This window comes from Tinamus guttatus, unplaced genomic scaffold (assembly GCF_059628265.1).
Source record: "Tinamus guttatus ecotype Peru unplaced genomic scaffold, ASM5962826v1 Tinamus_guttatus_pri_ptg000271l, whole genome shotgun sequence".
In the NCBI taxonomy this organism is placed as follows: domain Eukaryota; kingdom Metazoa; phylum Chordata; class Aves; order Tinamiformes; family Tinamidae; genus Tinamus; species Tinamus guttatus.
In genome coordinates this window covers 109,775-129,023 of record NW_028288805.1, presented here as the reverse complement: position 1 = coordinate 129,023, position 19,249 = coordinate 109,775, and the positions used below count along the sequence as shown (strand labels likewise).

Sequence of the window (19,249 nt, the reverse complement as noted above, 5' to 3'; positions counted from 1 at the left end):
CCCGGCGCGCTAGGGGCTGCCGGGGCGCCTCCTCCTGCCCCGGCGCGCGTGGAGTTCTCCTCTTCCCTGCAAGGCGCTTCCCCTCGGCGCTCGCCGCTGTCCCGAGGCGTCAACGCAGAGCTGGCACGAGCAGATCTGTTCTCTGGCTCTGCGTGGGTTTTCTTGCCGGAGTGCGGGTCGTGGCGCTGAGGCCTGGCGCGATGCTGACTCCCACACTGCGCTCCTCATTCTCACCGAGGGACACGAGGCGTCTGTGCCCGCACCGGGGTGCAGCGTGGTTGGTAGCAGGAGGGTCCTGAAGCTGAATCCCTACCATGGGAAGTGCACGCGTGTCCCGCTGAGCACAAAGCGCTTCTCTGCAACGTGTGCCTCAGCTCCGTGCCTGCTGGAGAAGGCAGGGGCCTTCTCCTGCCTCACAGGGACTCTGCAGCTGGGAAACACAGTGGCTCGCTGTCGCTCCTGTGCTTCCTGCACCCAGGTTTTAAAATATAGTTCATCTGGGAACTCTCACACAACAACAAAATAATGCAGCAGCTGAAGACAAGACGCGGCCTGTTTCAGTTGCTGCTTCTTGCTAAGAGAGATCTTTGTAGAGCGATGCTGAAAGCAAGTCAGGTGGTGCTTTTCCTCCATGAAGCAAAGATCTCGCTTCCTTGGACACTGGGCCACAGCAAAAGAGCTTTCCTTCTTATACAGAAAACTGCTACCATGTTTACACCCTGTAATCAAACATGTTGCTTTTGCCCAGCAATCATCGATTGCAGCCCTAACCTGACAACTGTTGTAAAACAAACCCAAGCATTTACAGATTTTGAAAAGAAATGAGTGCTTCTGATGGCCTTGCCAATGTGGATGTGGTATTTGGAAATGGAAAGTATGTTCTAACATTCAGCTTGATCAGCAGACATCTTTCACTTGTCTTGATTCTTTGTACAATTTTAAGAATTCTTCATTAAATAACGAGAATGCTAGAACTATAAAAAAGTAACTAGTTGTCCTCTAGAGTCAGCTGTCTGAAGTTTCCAGGCATGGTGGGCAGAGCCACAGGTACAGCAATGGAAAGAGAATGGGAATTAGTAAGCAGAGGCTAGGAGGGATCTAGGGTTGGTTTGTTTTTCTCGCAGCTGTTACAGAAAAAAAAAAAAAAAAGGAAAAAAAAAAAAAAAAACAGATGGATGGAAAACATTTGTCCTGCACTTTCTGTGCTTCCAGTTATGGAGAACATCCATACCTAGGCCTCGGTCCTGGTATGTTGTACATCGTAGATAAAAGTGCCTGCCAAGAAGGAAGGCTCCAGTGTGAACGGCTGGAGCAGTTCTCTTACTGGGGATGTTGGTAGGTACAGAAACCTTTCAGAGGCATACAGACCCATCAGTTTAATGACTTGGCCAATAGCCTGGAGAGACTGCATTCATGAAGCAAAATCCAGACACAGAACTTGGTGATGTTTATCTGTTTTTTTTTTTTTTAACAATTACCCTATGTTACTTATTCATTGAGTAGGTATGGATATCAGGCTTGTGTAATAAGCCACAGACAATACAGGCAATCTGAAACAAATGCCTGCACAGAGCAGGCCCGAGTTTTGCAGTTCTAACAGTGCAAACATGTTGCTACACTGCCAATAACAACAATGTTAATGCCTGACTTCGGAATCAAGCAGTCCCTATCACATCCTCTCATTCTAACATATTCTTTTTTTGTGTGTGCAAAGTTAAATCTTTGAACTTGGCTAGTCCACTCTTTGTTCTACAACAACTTCTGAAGGGATGAAAAATAAAATACTATATTCTGTTCACCATTTGCAACGAATTCCAAGTGATTAACTGAATGCAAACTAGGGGTGGGGAGTGTGTATATGCGGGGGAAGGAAAACAAATCAGTTGTATGCTGTTTTGAACTCTTACCGATTTTTTTTTCCGAAGGAGCAGAGTTCAACATTCCCAGAGATATTCGCTATTCTCAATATGCTCTTTGCTCGCTAGTGCTTAGTGATATGATTGCATCAACCTAGCGCTACAGAAGCAACAGATTAGTCAAAGCTTGATTACATTTTTTAACTGAGAGGCTATGCTAGTGCAGTGCTTTCATTCCTTCTCGTTAGCAGAGCTGGTCCTGTGACCATTTTGAGTTTTGGGGAGAGCTGTTGTGTTCTTACATGTTCCAGTGGAGAAACGGCACACTGGTCCCAGTGTGGTTCTCTGTAGCCCATTCCTGGAATAGATTTCGATAAGCTGTAGAGCACTTCTAATGAGAGACAAAGTGACTTCTGGTCTCAGAGGCTTAAATTCCAGGTTCTGTTTATTTTTGTTCTTTTAACATTTGTTTAACTTTAGCATTCATCAAACAACTGGGCAAAAGAGAAAGTTGTTTCAGCCAACCTCCTCTCGGAAATACTTAAAAAGCACCAGGCCCCTGTAAGAAACATCTGCAAAGTCTCCCAGCGAACAGAGGGAAGAGCGCTCACTGTTTCTCACATTTAGTATCAGCAGGGGCATGGGAGAAGGAAAAATGCACATGAAAAAATCACAAAAGCATTTTTCAAGCCTTCTTCACAAATAATACAGATTTTTATTTCCTTAAAGTGTGAGTCAAGTAGAGAATAAAGTGTGTGTGTTATATATTGGAAACTCTGCATTTTAAAAGAAAAAAAAAAGTGTTATTTTTTTTTTCACACTTGGAGAATTTTCATAGAGCTGCAGTGGAACTGGCTGTAGAATCTAGGTTAAGTCTACTGCAGGCTCCAAGGAATCTTTTCTAGAGGTTAAGGTGAAACATTTTCACTTTTATTGACCTATCTTCATTCCTTTATAAACACTTCAAAGTGGATAAAAATGTAAAAAAAAAATTGTAAAAAAAAAATGTTTTCTAGTTTATACATAAAGCCAAAGCATTTTAGAATGTCTTATGGAAATGTAAAAAATTAATACTTTTATATACCTTTAGTAAATTTGTGCTTTATTTACAACAATAGCATGGCTCCAGCTGAGTTCAGTGGAGTCAGAGATTTGCCTAATAAATCTTCTCTGTTTATGCAATTTCTCAGATTTTTTTTAGCATGATAACAAGAAAAAAACACTTACAACCTTAAAACAATCTTAAATATATATATATATTAAAATGTTTACTATATACATAGCAACTTTAACAAGGTTGAACAATAACAAAACTTTTATTTTTGGAAATTTCTAGATGTATTTTTAATAAATACAGATTTCAACAAGTCCCTCAGAGTGAATTTAAAATCTTATTTGAGATTATGTAATGTTATAATTGAGACTTCAAATTCTTATGCCAAAATGTTCAGTGTTTAGATTCTGTTTGATGTGCAAAATGTTTGTAACTAACAGACTATCAAAATTAGATCTAGATATTATTCAGTGCTTAAACAATCTGACAGATTATTACTATAATCTGTATTTCTTAGTGCAAATTCAGCACCTTTCAAATACAGGGAAGACCTGTACTGTAGTTTTGACTGTAAGCATACAATTAGTCCCATTTATCTCAGTAAAAAAACTCATGCACATAAATTAGGAGCATTCTTAGAATATCTTGATGATCCATAGAGACAAAATATTTTCGTATCAGTCAAAAAGGAGGGACCTGGGTGTCATGGTGGACGACAAGTTGACCATGAGGCAGCAGTGTGCCTTCGTGGCCAAGAAGGCCAATGGGATCCTGGGGTGCATTAAGAAGAGCGTCTCCAGCAGGTCGAGGGAGGTGATCCTACCCCTCTACTCAGCCCTGGTGAGGCCGCATCTGGAGTACTGTGTCCAGTTCTGGGCTCCACAGTACAAGAGGGATGTGGAGCTGCTGGAGAGAGTCCGGCACAGGGCCACAAGGATGATCAGGGGCCTGGAACATCTGCCCTATGAGGAGAGGCTGAGGGAGCTGGGCCTGTTCAGCCTGGAAAAGAGAAGGCTGAGAGGGGATCTAATCAGTGTCTATAGGTACCTCAAGGGAGGCAGTGAGGAGGATGGGGCCGGCCTCTTTTCAGTGCTGGCCACCGACAGAACTAGAGGAAATGGCCACAAACTGAAACACCAAAAGTTCCACAGGAACTTAACGAAACATTTTTTAATGGTGAGGGTGACAGAGCACTGGAATAGGCTCCCCAGAGAGGTTGTGGAGTCTCCTTCTCTGGAGATCTTCAAAATCCGCTTGGATGCAGCCCTGTGCCACACGCTCTAGGTGACCCTGTGTGTGCAGGGGGGTTGGACTAGATCAGGGGTCCTCAGACTTTTTAAACAGGGGGCCAGTTCACTGTCCCTCAGACACTGTCGGGGGCCAGACTATAGTTTGGAAAAAAATGAACGAATTTCTATGCACACTGCACATATTTTATTTGTAGTAGTGCACAAAAAAAAAACAGGAAAAAGAATGCAATATTTAAAATGAAGAACAATTGTAATCAACAAAAACAAATAATATTTCAATGTGAACTATGGGCCTGCTTTTGGCTAATGAGATGGTCAATGTTAGGTTCCATATTTGTCACTGCTAGTCGTAGCAAGTGATGCAAGTGTTCATCAGTTAGTCTGGATATCATTGGAGATTTCAGATGTTTCATTCGGGAAAAAGTCTGCTCACAGACATAGGTGCTGCCAAAGATGGTTGCAATTTTGAGTGCATGGTTGCTAAGATTATGATATGTCTCTGAGGGGAGAGATGCATAGAAATTAGTAAGGCTGCTTGATTTGAATGCATCTTTCAGCGAGTCACAAGTCTGTGGTTTGGCCAATTCCATTTGGTAAATCGGATCAACAGTTTCAATGTCAACAGAAAATGGGTTCAGGAAAAGCTGTATGTCCTGTTCATGGAGACGAAGCTCTTTACATCTAATTTGAAACTCCTTTTGCAACATTTCTGGTACATCCATATATGTTTTGTTTGGGAATGCAACTGCTGGTTTTTCTGCAGACAGGTTTTGAGTTGTGGGGAGGTGGCAGAAGTTTTCCTCCTTTACTTGGTTAACGAGCAGGTCTAATTTGACTTGAAATGCTTTCACATGTGAATACATATCACAGATGAGCTTCCCCTTTCCTTGAAGTTGGACATCAAAATTGTTGAGTAGCTCTGTTACATCTGTCAGAAACGCAAGGTGCCATTTCCATTCTGCATCTTTGAGCTCTGGTGCTTCTTTGTTTTCAGAAAGCATAAAATCATAAACCTGTGGAAGTAAGTCATAAAATTGATTCAAAACTCTCCCTCGACTCAGCCAACGGACTTCTGTGTGGTACAGAATATCTTCATAGGCAACATTTAGCTCAGACAGAAATTCCTGAAACTGTCTGTGGTTTAGTGCATGAGCTCTAATGAAGTTAACACAAGAAACTACAATTTTCATGACAGAGTCCAGCTTCAGTGATTTACAACACAGTGCTTGTTGGTGGATGATGCAGTGTATGGCTATTGGATGTGAATGGTTGTGTTTGTCCATCTCTTTGTTAATGTGTGCAACCACTCCTTTCATGGACCCCACCATGCTAGGCGCACCATCAGTTGTCACACTGAATAGTTTACCCTAGTCCAGCTCCAAATCATTCATAGTTTGGCAAACTTTCTCACAGATATCCTCTCCTGTAGTTGTTCCTTTGATGCTTTTCAGTGCAGCAAGCTCCTCTGTGACTTCGAAAGAATCATTTGTCCCACGAATGAAAATTAGAAGTTGTGCAGAATCACGAACATCATTGCTTTCATCGAGTGCCAATGAGAAATAGCAACGTTTTTTTGAGGAGTTTTGCAACTGCAGATTCAAATTTGCCCCCATTTCTTCAATCCTTCGTGTAATTGTAGGTCCTGAAAAACTCACTGTACTAAATAAATCCACCTTCTCTGGACACATCTCTTTCTTTGGCAACAGAAAGAAGGCATTCTTTAACAAATTCTCCCTCTATGAATGCTCTGCAAGTGCGCACTATGCGCTTGGCAACTTGATAGCTTGCTCGAAGTGATGATATTTTGAGCTGCTTTTGCTTCACAAAAGTATTTTGCTGAATTGTCAATCCATGTTTCAGTCTTAATATTTTATCTTTTCTCACTTGTCCGACCAAAGAATCATATTTATCTTTACGTTGAGTTTCGTAGTGTCGACGCAAATTGTATTCCTTGAACACAGACGCTGAATTCTGGCATATCAGACAAACAGCTCTTTCTTTGTACTCCGTGAAAAAATAACCAGAAGTCCACTTTTCTTGGGATACCCTGCGCTCGGAGTCGATTTTTCTTTTTTTTGACATGATGGTGCGCGGTTCCCACCGGTGCTGCCTTGCTTGTCCTGCCTGGGAGCTGGAGGGAGGCAGGGAGAGACGGGGGAGCCGCCCCCTCGCTGGTGCCGCCGCCCCCTCCTCAGCCCGGCCGCGCAGTCCGGAAAGGGCGGCCAGAAGGGACCGAAGGGGCTTTGCCAGGCCGGGGCTGTGGCGATTCGCCCGAGCTGGCTGGGCCTCGCGGTCCAGAGGCTGCCGCCTGAGCTTGGCCGGCAGAGGCGGCGCGGTTGGTACCGAGAGGCGCCCCCTGCGGGGGGCAGGTCGAGGACGAGGCGCCGGTTTCAGCCCAGGCCCGGCGGGTGCTCGGGGGCTGCGCGGGCCGGCGCGCGGATCAAGCGGCAGGAAGGCACCTGCGGCTGCTTGGTTTGGGCGGGGGGGTCTGTCAAAACCGGCGGGCCGGACTGAGGACCCTGCGGGGCCGTAGTTTGAGGACCCCTGGACTAGATGAGCTCTAGGGTTCCCTTCCAACCTTAAGCATTCTGTGATTCTATGAAAAAATATGACCTGGGTGGCTGTGACAACATCTGAGAGTTTGAAGTGAGCATTGATACAAGCCTTAAAATCAGGAAGTTGAATATGAGGAAGAAATTAACCTGTCCCTCTAATGCACCACCTCATTTAAAAAATTGTATATGAATAATAATAATAAAAATATAGCCAAAGTCAGATCTGTATGTGGCATAGGACTCATACCTCGGCCAGTGCTGAAGTGGGCACTAAGCTATCCTTCCAATACCCTACTTCACCCTCATCTCCCAATACCCTACTTCACCCTCATCACCCTCAGCTTGGGTGTCTGTATATTAGAAGTGCAAGTTTTGCTACTGTTCATAGCAAAAACAGGTGACGGCACAAATTTCTGCGTTACTTGGAAGTATTTCCCTGGAAAATTGCTGATACTCTTACTATTGTAAGATATCCCTACTGTTGTGCAGTGAAGAATACACTCTTCCTTACCGTGAAATGCTTTCTTTCCCCAACATTTTGAGACAGAAAACTTTCTTCTATCTGATCTTTAAGGGATTAGTTTTGCTTTACAGTTGGAGAATGAAGTAACGTATCTACAACCTAACGTGCCGCGTTCATTTTGCTCCTTAGAAGACAACTAGGAGATAGGACTATGTATGGAAAGTGTGTTGCAATTAATGCAAATTAATGCAATTAATGCAAAACAAAACCCTCTGGTAAATAAAACATAGTACTGCATATGAACTGGAAATAGAGTGCAGCCACTCTCTTCATGGATGTGTTCGGGCTTCAACGACAGACTGTACATGGCCACATGATGGCAGCAGAGGCTGAGGAATTAGGGTTTTTTTCTCATGAAATTGCAGGTAAACATGACAGAATACCTGAAGTTCCCAACTGGTTCTTCAGGTTCTATAATAAACACATCAGATGATATAGATCTGGGAAACTTTTTTTTTTTCAGCCTATAAAGCTGTGGAATTTTCATCAGACTACGTATTTCTGTGAAGTGGGATTACCTACTTTTCATTTTTTTTAAAATGGCTTTTGGGGCAATAAATTTCCATAAAACAGTGGTATAATTTGCCGATATTTCCATCTTCTCCCTCAGCTGGTTGACTTACTCCCACGCAGAGGAACAGGAATATTTGGAGAAAAACAAGATAGTTGCTCAGATTTTTTTTCCACATGAAACAAATGCGTTATTAAAAAAAATAGAAAAATTAAATCTAGAATGCTTTCAGTTTTTAAGAGGAGGTCTGAGAAAACTGCTGATTCCAATATAGAGGTTTGAACTATGTAAGCAGAATATTTTGACTCAGATTGGTACAGATTCATAAGCTCCATCTTCGTATTTTTAAGACAAATCTATAACCCGCTCATTATATGTAAACAAGATGCTGTTTCTAAGCTCCTAAGAAGCTATTTATGTATCCCTTCATAGGACATATTTGGAGAACTCAGAGAATTTATGGCAATAAACACTGCCATAAATCCCAACATGGGATATTCTTCTGGAATAGGTATCATTCCCTTATTGCATTGCCTACTCCAGATCCTACATTGTAAATTCAACTTAAATTAAACAGGACAGCACAGAAAAACAACTCTCAAAGTGTTTCCTCAATACATACAAATGATTCTACTGGGATTCCCTGATGCATGGCATTTTGCAGGTAGAGGTTAGGCAAGCAGCTCTCTGGAATGGCTTAGATGAGCACAGGACTTGCCACTTCGTGGCAAGATAGTTTTTCTTTATGACTGCTCTATGGGGAAGTATGTAGCTAGAAGAGGAATGACCTACTTCTTACTGGCTGAAAGATGGTGAAGACCTCTAGAAAACAGCTGAGGACTGTCTTGAGAGAAACATTGGCAGAAGGCAAGGAGAGAAGGTGTTTTGACCAGCTGCTCTTACAGGGAGTCACTATGCTCTTCAACAACAAGGACTTGAAGGGCATGTCACTAGGTTAGGCACAGCACTGAAATGTGCACAAGCCAGCTCTTCTGCCATGGTCCCTTGCTAAATTGTTCTAAAACAGCAGGAAGTGGAGGGAAAGAGCAATATCACAAGCCGGAGAATGGCATGACTGACCTGGCAGCACCTACCTACCCAATAATTTTGGGTAGCCAGAAGGACACAGTTACTGCTCACAGTTAACTACAGCTGTAATTAATTACAGCAGCACCTCTTTGGGTAAATAAGGGCTTGGGCAGACTGAGGAGGCTTGGGTACTTCTGCTGTAGCAGCTGAAGTTGTTGCTGCTTTGCCAGTCTGCCCTGCTGCTCTCCTCCTGCAATGGCAGAAAAGAATATAGGTCTGCACCTCTGCTGGGGCTGGGCTCCAGCGGGCTTATCTGTTGGCATGACACTGGTTCCTGCAGTTGATAAGAATAAACAATATTAGATAGGACCACTAAATGTCCAGTAGCACTGCAAAATAGATCTTTCCCCAAAGATTTCCTGTTCTCTGTTGTCTCTTTTTAAACCTACACCTGATTTTTTTTTAGCTTATATTGAAGGCTAATTATGATAAAAATGTTCAAGAGTGGAGGACCTTCTTTTTCTTCCTGATTGGTTAAAAGCCAAGCAGGTGTACAGAATAAATAATATAAGGTATGATTATAAAAGTTAATACGATTAAAAGATTGGAATTCTGGAGAATCTAGTCATTTCATTGTAGTCACTGACTAAACAATCAACGACAATTTTGACTTCCACAGCTTTGTGGCCCTGTAGGATTCTTCTCTGCACAAAATCTAGAAGCAGCAGGACAATTCAGAAACAGGTCACCAGAAATGCAGTCACCAAAAAGCAAGTAATATACTTCTCGAGATTAGTCTATTCACTCCTTTATTATCTACTGCACAATTAAAATGAAATGAGCATGTATATTTTCAACTATGTAGGGCTCTCTCTTGGCCCATTGCTGGGCCCCAGTTATTTTCTGTATTCTTATGTATAGAAGTCACAGGATAGATATCCCAGATATCCCTAAGATAACCCAGGCACCTTCAGTGATTCTGGTTTTCTCAGTAAATACAATAGAAGGAGCAGGTGAGCAGGAGAAGCAGGGGCTGTTAGGATACAGGAGCAGTCAGAAGATGGATGGTCTGAACAGAAGCAGCTGTGGGATGACTTCTGCACCACGCTCTGATGCTCAACTAGAGCAATAGGCTCTCTTAAGGTTTAAAATTCCGTGAAAAAATTAATGTAGGGCATGAACTCTTCTGATTCTCTCCAGAAGAAGTGTCACTAATTCTGATCTCAGACTTTTATTGGTTTCTCTGGCATATATTTCCTGGTTGCATTTTTTTATCCAGCAGCAGTAATAGAAAACATGTGCTTTGGGCTATCCTTAAATAAGCATGAACATTAAACTTGCTCATGACTATCGAAGTATCGGAATCAGGCAGTTGGGAACATTATGATTCTAAAACTTTCAATAGATCATGAAAGCAAACACTCTGAACTCCCAAAAATGTCACAAGAAATTTTGTCATGCGTTATACATTTTTAAGTATAATTAAGTGCACTAAATGTAATAAACTAGTGCAAGCTGTGGTATCTTTTGCCTGGGGAAAACTATTTGCAAGGAAGGAAAACCAAACTGCCAAACAAACGCATGATTTGCTAGGGTGGTGTCTGCCTGTGTTTTGAGTTTTCTGGAGGATTTTCACTGGAAACTGGAGTGGAAACCAGGCACAGTGGTTTGAGTGGCTACCATGAGGGTAAAATCCTTGTTTAAGGCAACACTCTTTTGTCTTGGTGTGGGTTAGGAAAGAAGGAATTATGTAAGGAATGTTATGGGAGCCTGGTGGTTACATGTTCATATTATGCTGCTCTGCTGTACATACTGTGAGAAAACTACACAAGAGAAGTCAGGAAATGATTTCATAGACTCTTCCAGTTATATTAATAAGCACAAAGATGGAAGCACAGAAAAAAAGTAAAAATACCCAGGATACAAGGGGAGCTGGGCTACCTTTTATCAGGCAGTTTCCTGATGACTAAGAAGTGCTGTTTTTTCCACTGTTCAGAAATGTCTGCCGTTTAAAATTCATGTTTTTAAGAAACTCAACACAGAGTAGGCTTAGAAAGAACCAAAAACGAGTAAGAGGACCAAATCTTACAGCAGAATCCTGTCCTACAGGAAGGATGTGGAAGAATCATATCCTACATGAGATTACACAGGATGTATGGAGCTAAAGAAAAAAACGTGAATACTGTGAAAGTGATTATCATTCATATTCTAGACTATGATTATCATTCATATTCTAGACATACGCACAGAGTCCAAGTACATATATGTTACTCAAGGGATGTCCTGTGGTAGGAGGAGTGGAGAATAGCAGTTTTGCTACCCGCAGTACCGAGAGAGCTGCAAAGAAAGCTCCTGGCCTACACAGGTTTTATTTGCGTTTTGTTAGCATGAGGCAAATACACCCCGGTTACCCCACTCTTGATAGCATGCAAGGCTTTTTTTCCTAGGTTGGAAAGAAAGGTTATTTAGGGTACAGAAGTATTATAAAAATGCAGAAAAATACATTATCACTTAAAAATACAAATAAGGCTCACTCATGCATAATAAATTAGTACAGTGTCACTTGTAACTAATCCTTTGTATAACAACTACCTAGGTTCCAGAAAAGCACTTAATGGGGCATGTATGGGAAACGGTTAGTCAATTTGTAGAGAGGAGCAGGAAAGCGGTCACCTGCTGTTCGGGCACCAGCAGGTAACAGCTTAAAGGGAACATTTTGAGGAACGCAGACGGAAATGGTCCCGGTGAGTACTTTCGATAGAAAATTTCACAGAAAGAAGAGGATAGAGCAGCGTTCAGACGCAGGCGGCGCACACCGCGCCCCCCTCGCCACCGTGCGGCCGTTAACGGCGTCGCGTCGCGCGGGGGCGGCCGTTAACGGCGGCCGCGGCTGCGCAGAGGCGGGCGGGCCGCGCGGCGCATGCGCGGCGGGCCCTGCCTGCGTCCGCCGGTCTCCCTGGAGCCGCCGCCGCGGCGGCGCCCGGATGTAGCGGCGGCGCCGGCGGGAGCCGCTCGGCAGCGCGGGGCCGGCGCGGGGCTCCGCTTCCCGCCGCCCGGCAGCCGCCTCCCCGCGCCGCTCCCTGCCGCCGCCCCCATCGCGCTCCCCGCCCGCCGCGTGCGGGCTGCGCTGCCGCCGCCGCGGGGCGCGGGCCCGCGGGGCGCCGCCGGCATGAGCAGCTCGCGCAACAACCGCGTGATGGTGGAGGGCGTGGGCGCGCGAGTGGTGCGCGGCCCCGACTGGAAGTGGGGCAAGCAGGATGGCGGCGAGGGCCACGTGGGCACCGTGCGCAGCTTCGAGAGCCCCGAGGAGGTGGTCGTCGTGTGGGACAACGGCACGGCCGCCAACTATCGCTGCTCGGGCGCCTACGATCTGCGCATCCTCGACAGCGCGCCCACGGGTGAGCACCCGCCGTACATTATATATACATATATATAGAGATATAAATACGCACATACTCTGAGTTAGGGTCCTGACGTGGGGCTCCCAGATCTGCACAAAGCCGGCGATGTGAGTGCGTGGGGGCGAGAAGGGGGCTGCTCTCTGCGGGTGGTGCTGGGGTTTCCTCCCACTTCTCCTCCTCTTCCCTCCACCAGCCTCGGGTTTATGTTTCGGAGAGTTTCCTTTCTTTGCCGAGCTGGGGGTTGAGGAGGAAAAGGGGGTGTAGGACCTTTTTGCTGGAGAGGATTGCATTAAACAAGTGGTTGGGGTCCTGCGTTGTCTTGTAATGTGTGTGTTGCCTCTTATCTGCGGTGCCAGACCTGCTGCGGAAGAGCGAAAAAACAAACAAAACCCCAAAACAGCAACAAAAAATACGTCCATTCTTTTAATTTCTCGACTGCTTGATATTTTTAAGTTCAGTCAGTTTACAGCACTTGCTGTCTTTCTGTTGTTGTCCTGCACTGACATTATGCGGCAGCACTGGTGTGGCCAGCACTGCAGGATGATGTTCCCTTTAGGCCTGTTTTACAGTGAAAACATTTTTTAAAAAAAATATACTGCTGCTCGGTACAATGGGGAAAATACTTGGTTCAGGGCCTGGCAGGATTGCCTTAATAGTAAGGTGATTAGTTGGGTTTGCTGAGATACTTGGATATGTGCCGTTTTCATAACCTGTTTTTCATTTGGAATGTGGTAGAGAGGAGGCATCTTTCAGCCAGCTATGTAGAGTATGTCAGAGAGGAAAAATATGGTGAATTAGGGTGAAGCTAACACCTTGGAAATCTGGAACTCATTCTAATTAATTACCACAATGTAGCTAAGGGGGGGGGAAAAAAAACTTGGTCGTGGTGAACCTTTGAGATTTTTTTTTTCCCCCCCACTATGTCTGTATCCTTCTCTCCCCTGTTTTTTTTTTTTTTTTTTTGCTTTGGTTTGGGAAGTAGATGTTAATGAAGCTTCAGCTGAAAGTCTTTTTGAAATGGCCCTTGGAACAAAAAGTTAAGAGGAGACTTTAAAGTTGTGGGTTCTTATGTGGCAGATGCATAGGCTTTGAAACTTTACTTGCGTTTAATGTCCTGTAGAAACCAGTGGGACTGCTTCTGCTTGTAAATAAACATATGCATAAATGTTGAATATGAGCCTTGAGCGCTCATTGTTCTTGCCCTGCTTGACTTGCTTGCAGGCTGACAGCATCCTGTTAACTGCATCAGGAGACTATACTTGATACTTAAAAAGTTCTGGGTTTTTTTTGTGCTCTAGAATTCCTTAGCCCTTATTTTTTTCCTGCAGTTCTTATAATCTTTACAGTGCTTATGGTTTATGACTATACTTTTGTGTTATATTTTTTTCTGTGTGTGTGTGTTATAATTTTAATTTCTGCTTCAGGTAGGGCAATGTCTATTGCTCTTGGGAAAGTTCATAAACACAGCTTTTTCCCCCTTCCCCCCCTCCCCCCCCTTTTCAGGCTTGGCTAGTGGTGTTTCCATTCTTGAGGTTTTCCTAGCTAGTGGTTGAGCAGAACTGCTATATGAAGCTACCCGGAGTTGCATTTGGCCAGCGGGAATTTATTTTTGAGGTCACACTTGCCTGGAGATGCAAAGAATAGAGATCCGTAAGGAAGCAGTAGCCAAAGAGAAGCACTGTAGTCAAGTGGAAAATTCTAGGAAGATTAGAACTTGGAGGGATATTTTGATACTCTCTAGGCCCTCTAGATAATTTTACTGTAAGTTATTATAGGAAAAGTGGGATTAAGTGACAGGAGTTCCTACCTCTGATACTAATAATGATCCTATTGAACAAAAATGTGCTATAAAATATGGGAGGAGGGTTTTCTTCTCTTTTCTGGGTTTGCTTGCTGGTAATTAGAACAATTATCAGAATCTTCAGCTTGAAAAAGTATTTTTCTCTTCGGATAATAAATTTACAGTAGAGCATGAGTGTAATATTAATATAAATTATTCATATATTATTAAGTATTAATATAAATAATATATGTAATATAATATACATAATATATAATGATATAATATAAATATTAATATAAATAAATATAAAATATAACAGTAGAAAGTAAAATTTTTAATTACTGGGTTGGTTTTTCATTAGCTCTGCAAGCCCACCTATGTTTACAAGCTCTTAAGCATGGTGCAGCCTTGCATGAGGCCTATAATGTTAAAACCAGTGAAAATTGTTTAAAAAGTCAATAATTATTAGAATGAAAGAACAATGTCTTATAGGTTATAATCACAATTGCAATATTATGTAGATTTTTCATTAAAGCAATAATGTTAGTACCAGCATTTTAAGTTGGTCTTCATGAAGAAGACTGAGAGAAGTTACTAAACCAGGAGAGTTTTTTTTTTTTTTTTTTTTTTTTTAAAGGCAATTTCGGTTAGACCCTACGTGGTGCTCCCCTAAAAGGGGCATGTGGTAGGATGGGATGCGTTGTGTGTCCAGCAGTGGCCAGATTGCTCACAAAAAGAACAGGATTTCCTTGTGAAACAGACTTTTTTCAAGAACTAAGAAGAGAACCAAACCAAGTGGATTTTGAGAATCCATGTTTTCTGATAGTGTTGAGAAAAAGATATGGAAAGGAGTAGTTTCTGGGTAGCTGAACAGAATCTGCAGCTTTGTGCCAGAGCATAGCAAACCAGGGTTTATATTTAAAAGCAAGGCAGTCTCCTGTGTGTAATACCGTGATGGTTGCATAAAAATTCTCTGTTTATTCCCTCTGAAGATGTTTTCTACAAAGCTTAAAAAAGCTTACAAAGGTTACTCTGTTGTCCATTTTCTCTTTCGTATGCCTGGTTCAAAGTGACACTGTTGCTTTCCTGCTTAAATTATTTACCTACTTGCCAGGTGAGAGGGGCTGGAGCAGGAGCTGGCATCAGGAAATGGGACCTTGCCGGGGAGTTATCCCTTGGTTAAAGCAAGCGTGCCTCTGGTTTGAGAAGCTGTACCTACCATCTTCTGCTAATGCCAAAAACTTAGTCTGTGTCTGGAGATCATTGGCCATTTGCTGTAATCTTATGATTTATGCAAATTCTCAGGAAATCAAAAAGGTCAAAACGTTTTAGCAGTACTGAACTTTGGCTAATTCTATTCGTTTGTTTACTCTTGCTTTTTGTCAAATCAAATTAAGACAATTTGTATTAATGAGATTTTTTTTCCCCAGTCAGTGATTATTTGTCAATACTAACAATGCCCCTTCTAGCTAGAAATCTGATAGATTTGTGAGCAATGGTACTTGTGAAACGTGTTTCGGTTTTTGATGGACGTGTCCCTTGCTCTCTAACCTTCTCCTGCCCAATAATCCTCTCCCTGCTCCTGTATCTGATACCCTCAAGGGGCAAGATGGGCCACATGCTTTGCTGAGCCCGAGTCTCTCCTGTGCGAGGATCCGTCAACTGGCTGCCACCACTGCAACGTTCAATGGATGAATTGCCTTTATGGGGACACTGATTTGAGTTTTCCCTTCTTGCTTTTCACAAATTTGGCTTTCCTCTGAGATTTTTTGTTTTGCTGGGGTCTGACCATAGTTTCAATATTAATTGGTGTCAGAGGGATTGCAGCCTAAGTAATCCAGGCAAGATATGAGAATAGATAATGAAAATGAAAATCTCTGTGGTAGATAGATAAAGGTAGGAGAGGAGCATGATAAGCAAATAGTGAATGTATTAATGCTAGCTCAGGAATACTGGACTTGCCGGTGTGCTCGTGTTGGAGGGAAGTTATTTAAAGGCAACTATGCATGGCAGAAGAGTTAGTCTTACTACCTAGCACTCTTCTTAAGTCAGGTGTGGAAGGTGATACAAAAAAAAGCTTCATTTTGTAATACCCTGCTCTTAAGAAAAATTGAAGCCTGTATGGAGGCTGAATTTTTGCATCCTGTTAGTCTAGGGATCTAAAGTATTCTTCTGGTTCATAGCGGACCAATTGCAGTGCTGATACTGGAAGTCTGGAGTTTTGACTCCAGGCCCCAAGGTTCCTTGCTGTGCCAGCAGTGTTACACAGTACTGCAGAGAGCTGGGTTGGGAAAGTGGTCCAGGTGAATGTTTTTCCTTCTGGCTCTGTTTCACCATGGTATATTTCTTGATCCACTTCACCCTCTTGGCTTTTCCACAGCAGCTTCTGCCTCACTGAGTTGAAATATTTATTTTATTTAGGTCTGCCATGAAACAACCTAATTTTGTAGTATATGACTCCTGCTTTCACTTTTATTTTGCCTCTTTTCCTTACCACATGCACAAATTCAGAGATTCTTCAGGCTGCTAATGCCTTGGCCATTTTGCATTCAGAGTAAAATGATAGCAAACAGTCAGTTTGGATAGCAAACAGTCTTCCATAACTTTAGTAACCATTTAAATAATTCCAAAGGTGTCTAACTTCTGTGTTACTATGTGAAACACCACCTTTAGTGATCTACTTCTTAACCACCGCCGATATGCCCCTCCAAAAAACTCCAAATGTTGTGACCAGGTAGAAACTTTAATCAGAGCAACAAACCTGGTGGCTAGTTATGTTAGAGTCCTTTTAATGCACCTGCTCTGGAAGACTATCATATGATATAGCTGCTCCAAGAATTAGTGATCAATAGCATAATAACAGAAGTTTCAGTGTTTTCAGCATCACCAAAGGCTGTCCTTGGTTGTGCTAAAATGCTTCTCAGTTCCCTTAACACAATGATGTGTTCAGTCTTTGCTCCAAATGTGTTAGCTCTTCTAGTCTTAACTAGATACAGTTTTCTTCCAGTGCTCACATATCAGGGAAATTTTTAATCATGAGCCTGGAAATCTTACTGGACATGTTTATGGTCAAGACTGGAGAGAGAGAAACTCTCGTGGTTAGGAGAAATGATGCATAGGGTGCACCAGATGTTTGTGTTGCTGTTTAGAAGGATCTCAACAGGCTGGAGAAAGGAGCTCACAGGTGTCTTGCGAAGACCAGCATAAGAAAACACCAAGTCCTGCAAGCAGGGGGTAATAACACCATACGCCCATGAAAGCTGGAGGCTGAGCAGCTGCAGAGTGGCTTTGCTGGTAAGAACATAGAATCCCAGTGGTCACCAAGTTGGACATGACCCAGCAAGATCCCTTGTGGCACAGGCGGCCACCGACATCCTGGGCCGTGTTAGGCAGAGGGTTGTCAGCAGGGTGGTCCTTCCCCTCTGCTCAGCACTGGTGAGGGGCTCCTCTGCGGTGCTGTGTCCTGTGCTGGGCTCCCCAGTGCAGGAAAGACATGAACATACTGGAGGACTGCAAAGGTAATTAAAGGCTTGGAGCATCTGATGTACAGGAAGAGACTGAAAGAGCTGAGGCTGTTTAGCCTGGGGAAGAGAAGGACCGGGAGGGTTGTCATGATGCGTTTGCTTGAGGGAGCAGTAAGGAAGACAAATTCTTCCTTGCTTCCAGGTTATTCTCGGGGGTGACCAGTGATAGGGCAGGAGCCCATGGGCACAACCTGAAATGCAGGGTAGCTGAACCCTGGAGCAGCTTATCCAGAGAGGTAGTAGAGTCTCCATCCTTGGAGATGTTTGAAACCCTACTGGATGTGGTCCTGAGCAGCACTTGAATGGGGTTGGTAGTTTGCTAATGATCTCCTGAGGTGCCTGCCAAACTTGGCTGTTCTGTGATGTGCTCAGACAAGGTACAGTTTTCTTTTGTCTTCAGTTTTGCCTTTCAACTCCAATTTTTTTCTGTGTGGCAGGTGGCTTAGCTATTGAACACAGATAAGAAATTCATAGTGAATTTTTCTGTCATATCCAAAAAAAGCCCTTTGGAGGGAAGGAGAAGTGTTCTTTTTCTTTTCTGTTTCCAGAGATCTGTGTGTGTGTGTTCAGGATGAGTGAGTGGGAGAGTTCTGTGTTACTCCAGTCTTTTAGCGCTCATTTTTTTGTCTTATGCTACGTAGTGAATGCTAGGCTCGTACTAATCTCTTCTGTTGCCCAAATATTTCCGAACAGCAGTGGAATCTGACCTTTTTTTTGAATCTTGCTGCTGTTTGTTGTATTCAAAATGCACAGAGTAAAAATTTATCTGGCTGATCACTCTTGCTCAGCTGTAGGCTTGGCAAAGCTCTTGGAATGAACAGACGTGAGAACTTGATTTTTCTTTTGTTTTCTTGAGGGTTGGGAAGAACACATGCTGGTGGGTTGCATCTGATTTGTTATTAGCAGATACTTTGTGATATAGCAACATTAAGCAATTAAATGTTTCAGAACAATAACATGGATTTTCATGAAATTGTCTCTGTCAGAGAGCTCAGTTTCTCCTATGTTTAAGTGAATAGAGTTTAAACTCTATAAACTGTATTTTTCTGTTGTACAAAATGCATAAAAAAAAGTTCTCAAACACTTGTGAGTGATCGATCACTGGTTCTTTGTGGTGTGTGATCTGTTGAGACACTTATCCAGAGATGGAATTCTAGATTTTCCGGGTTCTTTTGATACGCAGATTACTACATGTTTAATTGTAAGTTGCAGGAGTCCTCATTTTATTTCTCCTAGAGTAATCTCTGATTATTTGTATAGATAAATTCTTTTTCTTTTTTCTTTTTTTCTTCAGGTATCAAGCACGATGGAACTATGTGTGATACGTGTCGACAGCAACCGATCATCGGTATACGATGGAAATGTGCAGAATGCACAAATTATGACTTGTGCACAGTTTGTTATCATGGGGACAAGCATCACTTGAGGCATCGTTTTTATAGAATTACCACACCAGGAAGTGAAAGGTAAAATGTAGCTTTTCTCCTGTGAAATTAAATAGCAACAGTTCGTTGTGGTTGACTTCCATTACAGCAGGTTTGGTGTACTGATATTTAGGTGTGAATGTAGTGGATTCAGGTGTAGATTTTTTTTTTTCTTAGCTCTGCCTCTTCGTGAGGGAGGATAAACAGAGTGAAATATCTGGATCTGGAAAACACATTAAATGCGGAGATTTAGAAAGAACAAAGAAATTAGGGTGTGATTATTCGATTACTTATAACCTTAATGGGTGCTTCCTAGTTCTTGTGTTATCTGATAGTAGG

At 42.9% G+C, this 19,249-nt stretch overlaps 1 protein-coding gene across 1 annotated transcript in view; it reads left to right on the top strand.

Annotated features, from left to right (window-relative positions):
• Nucleotides 1–11,947: 11,947 nt before the first annotated feature.
• MIB1 (MIB E3 ubiquitin protein ligase 1) overlaps nt 11,948–19,249 on the top strand; it is a 63,110-nt gene continuing 55,808 nt past the window's right edge. The window contains exons 1-2 of the mRNA XM_088527238.1: nt 11,948–12,176; nt 18,781–18,952. Of these exons, the coding sequence (XP_088383364.1) occupies nt 11,948–12,176; nt 18,781–18,952 (401 nt within the window). The remainder of the gene's footprint in view (nt 12,177–18,780; nt 18,953–19,249) is intronic.